The sequence below is a fragment of the Arachis ipaensis genome, chromosome B01, assembly GCF_000816755.2.
Source record: "Arachis ipaensis cultivar K30076 chromosome B01, Araip1.1, whole genome shotgun sequence".
Taxonomy (NCBI): domain Eukaryota; kingdom Viridiplantae; phylum Streptophyta; class Magnoliopsida; order Fabales; family Fabaceae; genus Arachis; species Arachis ipaensis.
In genome coordinates, this window is record NC_029785.2 from 33,872,374 (window position 1) to 33,878,200 (window position 5,827).

At 36.1% G+C, this 5,827-nt stretch overlaps 1 protein-coding gene and 1 long non-coding RNA gene across 2 annotated transcripts in view; both read right to left on the reverse strand.

Moving 5' to 3' along the window:
- The window catches only part of LOC110270476, a 22,230-nt gene that overhangs the window by 8,608 nt on the left and 7,795 nt on the right, over positions 1–5,827 (reverse strand). The gene's annotated exons all lie outside the window — the stretch shown is intronic.
- On the reverse strand, positions 51–5,827 carry LOC107628589 (probable serine/threonine-protein kinase At4g35230). The gene is made up of 10 exons (XM_016331221.2): positions 5,504–5,827; positions 5,084–5,313; positions 4,184–4,319; positions 3,690–3,823; positions 3,384–3,489; positions 2,790–2,875; positions 2,053–2,241; positions 1,796–1,957; positions 1,086–1,199; positions 51–562 (listed from the first exon to the last, which is right to left on the reverse strand). Exons 1-10 carry the CDS (start codon positions 5,589–5,591, stop codon positions 311–313), a joined length of 1,497 nt encoding a protein of 498 aa, XP_016186707.1. The 5' UTR covers positions 5,592–5,827; the 3' UTR covers positions 51–310.

Below are 5,827 nucleotides of genomic sequence, written 5' to 3' on the forward strand. Positions count from 1 at the left end.
ATTGTTATTAAAAGAAATATGTTTCCAACAAGACTTAACAACCAAAAGGCTTAGATGACATAAAAGAACTTATTTTCATATGGAGAAAATTCATGCTACAGGATTCATTTGTATGGGAAAATCTATACTCTAACATCCCTTGATAAAATCTTATAAAGGAATTCGTTTTCTTGGCCACCCTAAATTAGCACCCTACATATTCTCTATTCTACCAAAGTACAAATTACATCAAAACATCACTTTTGTCTGTCTTTCTGGTGATGCCACTCTTCTAGTTTAATGAGCAAAGAACAGCAAAATTAGCATTTTACTAGCCACGCCAACTGTTAGACCTCTTGGCTTCAAAGGCTGCTCCATCATTAAGCATGTCCTGAGCATCTGTGTCCATTCCCAGCTTTGAGAGCGCGAGAGCCTGCAGGTAGAACGCAGTTGGCCAATCACATATGCACACCTGCGCCTGCATGGCGTCGCGTAACGCAAGTTCCGCCTGATCGTTCATTAAGTAGGAGAAGGATCTCCTTGCAAAGACGGTTGCAGAAGGAACCGACATCATAACCACCAACTGTCGAGGGGGAGAAAAAGAAATGCCCCATCATGAATTAAGTCTATACCCAATTTTAGGATATTAACTCAACAGTCTTGAACATATAAGCATAAGCATAAGCATATTAATAGGGGTTTGATGGAAACTCAGGTGCAGTCAACTTTAGGTGAAGTTGACTGCACCTGAGTTTTCACCTTTATATATATATATAATTTTGATGCCTGTCCGTGTGAAATAGTTTTATATGTGCATCCAATCACATAATATCATATCAGCAAAAATAACTACTTTTACATTGACCACTTTAATGGTCATCCAAAAGAACAAATGTGATTACACGATTATGTAAAACATTTTGCGGTCATTGCATCAATATATATATAACCTGCTAGGAAAGATTTGAGTAAATGTGACAAATATAGGATGTCTAGTGTCATATCTAAAAAAGAAAATATTGTACGGAGCCGTCCTAAATGCATCTGCGGTTTATAAGATTATAATTATTCTTAATCACATTAGAGGTGAAAAAGTGCATTAGTACCTTAGAATAATACTCAATTGCATTTTTGAAGTCCTTGTCTCTAAATGCAATATCCCCAAACTTTTTTGTGTTCAATATATCTTGCACTTGTTGTGTCCACTCTTGGAAAGAAAGCTGCAACAACATTCTCGGTTAATAGACAAGAAACCACAAAAGAAGTTGACAGAACAGAACTTGTCAAGTCAGGTATACAATCATAGTATTCTGAGAAATTACCAAAAACATCCTAAATGAAAGAACAATCGATTGCTTTGTTAGATTCCCATATATTTAGGCATATATCTATTTTCTTTTTTATTTGATCCTTCAATTCCGTTTTATCTTATTACTGTTGCTTTTTGATAAATCCTTGAATCAGAATCGATATATCGAAACACCAATTATATTCAGATTCATTGATCCAAACTTAAATAGGGGACAGTGCATACTGCATTCTCTAGCACTGCAACTACAGCATAAATTAAGAAATAAACCAACTTGAATGTGTAAGGGTAACAAGTAATGAGAAAACCACAAATAGAGAACAACTTGAATGTCAATTAATAGTAAAAGTAATAATATTCATCATGGCACCAGTTACCATAAAAATACTTGAGAGAAATGAACCAACCTCATCTATTTGAATCCATATATCCCAATGAGAATATAGATTTTGCAGAATGTACTAATTAAACTATCATAGTAGGGTAAAGTTTGGCGATCTGACACACCTCATTTTCTGCACCTTCTTCGTCTTTATAACCAGTTTTTAACAATATATCATGCACCGCAGTAAGATCCATTCTCGCACATGCCTTTCCAAGGGGAGAAAGTATGGTCGGAAGCACCGGTGTATTATTCACTGTAAGGCCCATTAACACATGTGATGCTACCTGTAAAAAAAGAGGGCCATCAAAAAAAGGAGAAATAGGAGAGCATATGAAATTCAAGGTTGAAATCAAATGCAAAAGCGAAATCTGATGAAAACCTCTTTCTGCTTCTGAAGGGGTGTAACTGCAGTTAGAAGAAAATTGATATCGGGTCGTTCTCTAGCCTCAAACTGAAGACACTTGGAAGCAAGCTCAACCAACTTTGTAGCATCATCATTTGCATATTGCCCTTCGAGGGACGAGTCCATCAACATCAATACGTTTTTCCCTCTAATTAGGTCTAGTGCCTGAAGAACAATATATTGCATATTCAACATCGTGTGATTAATAACTATGCAGCATTCATAGGCATCTGTATATCATGTCAATATGTCATCAACAGGTTACAGATAAGACCATTCAACTTTTATGCAAAGTGATATTATAACCATTGATACCTAAAGTTGTGTTTGGCAAGTGTTTCAGGACTAAAAATACAAATACCGAGAGGGATAGACATAAATATTGTGTTCTTGTTTCAATCCCCAGCAAAGAGACATTTTGTTCATGTTTGTATTGGTCTCTTTCTTGAAACAAGTTTGTGTCTCCCAGTATTGTTTTATATCTGTCCTGGGACAGTTACCAAAGGAGGCCTAAAGATCCTACAACTTGTTAGAAGGCGTCCAAAATAAGGAGGGAAATATACCGTGCTCGGCATACTTGAAAAAGAAAACAAAATAATGCACCAAGCGCTCTCTTACATGTCTGTAGTGTGTACATATCAGTATAGTTTCCAAATGAATTTTGATAAAAGGCGAAAACTCTGTTAAGGGGTTTCAGAATAATGGCAACGTACATGGCTCGGAGGAATATGCTTGCCGCTCAATAGATCCAGAAGAACAGTTCCATAACTGTAAATCACACTCTCAGGGATTATCCTACCTGCATATTTTGTGCAGTAGTGAGCACACCTTGTCAATAATAATAGTAAAATTCATGATCAAAGAGTGTACACAATCTATGGAAGCCAAGGCAGAGCAAAATTTCTGAAGTATTCAGCAAATATATCTCGAATCTAAGCGCCGACAGGGTAAGTGAAAAAAAAAATACAAAGATTCCTATTTCCTATAATAATAATAGCCATGTGTGAATCCAAGTTGCGCCTCACTATTCAGTAATATATGTACATAAGTCGCCCATTTCATCAAATGTACATAACGCACATCCACTGTTGATGTTGAAAATTCCATAAGCAGCATAAAACAAAGGTGGAAATTCATGTGCAGTCAACTTTACGTGAAGTTGATAACTGAGAGCCATTAGATAAAAATTTAGTCAAATCATTTAAAGATTCTCAACTATCAACTTCACGTGACTTAGTTTTCACCTAAAACAAAGTATTCAATAAACAACAGTTATCCAGGAAAAAATACATGTAACGAAGCGATACCTGTTCGCAAAAATTCAGGTGGGGTATATGCTAAGTTAGTACTGTAGCTTTTTCCATCTCGACTATTTTTCATAAGCCCAAAACTAGATAAACGGGGATCACCATCCTGACATAAGTGAAAAATTAGTAACGAGTACATCTACCAATGAAAACAATGACTTGTGTGTAGCACTTATAAATTTTTTCAAGTAAAAGCATATGATCATAATGGCAATTAGGAAATGCATTTGAGCGGATTATATTCTGCAAGACAATATGGTGAGACAATATACATCACAAATGACTTAGTTGAGTTCATAATCATACCTCATCGAAGAGAATCCTATAGGCATTCAGATCATGATATATTTTCCGGTTTTCGTTGCTACAATGATCCAATGCCTGAGCAACATGGTATGCAACTCTAACACGCATTTCCCATGGTAACGGTTGCTTATCCCCTACAACATAGAATAACAGAATCCATCAATACAAAATAATGCAATAAAAAACACCATTGAAAAGTGAAATAGAATGCAGTTTTTTGCTACTTGTTAATCATGAATTGCTTGTTCTTTGGTTATGAGTTTCCTTTCAGGTCTTATGTGTCTTTCAATTAGAGAGTCTTTCTGTAAGGATAATAAAAAGAAGAATGTTGAACCTTTCAAGAAAGTAAAAGATCAGTTTCATATTTATATGTATTTTGAAAGGGTAAAGAGCGCTAGACTCGTTGAGGATTCGCAATGTAGTTGTCAAGTAATAGAAGAGAGAAGCTTTATAATGTTTGAAAAAAAGCTGAAGGAGAGGATATGGTGCAATACAATGAAAGAGATGCTTTGACAAAGTATCATTTGGCATAAACTCGGCTACCAAGAGCCGCTCATCTCCTTCGGCGCAACAGCCAATTAGATTCACCAGTCTCTTGTGCCTCACTTTCCCAACTCCAGCAGCCTCAACCTGACCAATCAAAACCATTAGTAAATACTCTTGCATTTCTAGACAAACGGTCCTTGTCATTCATCTACCATTTTGTCCAAACTGACAATTATTTTGAAAGGGAGGAATCATTCACATCCCCCAAATAACCAAAATAATGCCTTCTTGATTTCAAAATATCGGTCCAATTAGATTGAAAGCTGCATACTAGAAACAAAAATCAATGTGTTTTCTCCAAGTACAGTTAGTTAGTTAGTTAAGAAAACACGTACAGTTTTTAGAATAAGAAACAACACAAGAGAAGAAAGATCATTATTATTATTATTATTATTATTATTATTATTATTATTATTATTTGTTTATTTTATTTTCAGAAACAGAAGAGTAAAGTAAATGTGGCCTCTTATCATTTGGTGGAAGGACAAAGCGCTCCTCCACAATTTGAAAATCCTTATTCGGTCTCCAACCATCCAAATAACTGTCTAAGCAACTTGTGTTACTGTTCTAAATGCCCCTAACACTTCAACCGGTTACTTCAATGCTTTGGGACCGATTAGGGATTTTTGAATGGTGGGAAGGCGCTTTATACTCCTTCAGACAAATGGTCAGCACCAGAAAGGACATTTCCTCCAAAGAGATGAGAAATCCAAAACTAATTAAAAGAACCAAAATGCCTAAAATGGAATCCAAATCAAATACTTAAGTGCGTCCATTTCTCAGTGATTAACCTGAGGGACAAAATGGGTATTTTGCAATTTTGTTTTGTTGGTTCTCTCGGTTCTCACCATGAACTGTTGAGCATCAGGCCAAGAAAGTTTGGAGAAACGCTTAACAGCAACAAAGCGATTGTTCTCAAGCTTCCCTTTGTACACAACGTTCGGAGCTTTCTCTCCACTCTCTGAAACTATGTTCTTTGCGTTGAACTCGTTTGTCGCCCTTCTCAGTTCACTTAAATTATACTCTTTGAATGCCGGAACCTCACTCTCTCCACCATCATCACCACCAACCCCATCACCTTCAAAAAATAGAACCAAATAAACAACATTAATAAGAAAAAAAAAACTTCATTTTTTTTAAAAAAAAAAAGCAAATAAAACGATTTAATGAAGTGATTGACAAATAAATGTGAGGATAACAGAGCAAAGAGAAACAAAGAAATAAAAATAAAAAATCGTAGTGGACATTGTTGAATGGGAAAAGGGTACCTGGATCGGGCTTGTTGGGGTCTGGTAAGTCAGTGGGAGGGTCTTCAGGAGATTGAAGATGAGCGGTTTTTGAATGTAAACACCCCATTCTGTTATTATTATTATGATCAATATGAGAATGTGGTGGTGCTGTCGGTGTCTACATAGAAACAAGTTAGAAAGTGCTTTTGCTTGAAGTAGCACACACACACAGCACTTGATTCTGATGAAGATGAAGAAGAAGAGTGAAAGATTCTTGATGATGATGATGATGATGATGTTGCAAGTGAGTGACTCAGTCTTACTACTGCTGCTGCTGTTGGTGTTGGTTGTTGCAGCGGCGGA

Coding starts and splice junctions, on each gene's coding strand:
- LOC107628589 (XM_016331221.2), bottom strand. CDS start 5,591: ATGGGGTGTTTACATTCAAAAACCGCTCATCTTCAATCTCCTGAAGAC. Junction 5,314..5,503: donor CCCCAACAAGCCCGATCCAG/GTACCCTTTTCC, acceptor TATTTTTTGAAG/GTGATGGGGTTGGTGGTGAT. Junction 2,876..3,383: donor ACCTGAATTTTTGCGAACAG/GTATCGCTTCGT, acceptor CAAAATATGCAG/GTAGGATAATCCCTGAGAGT.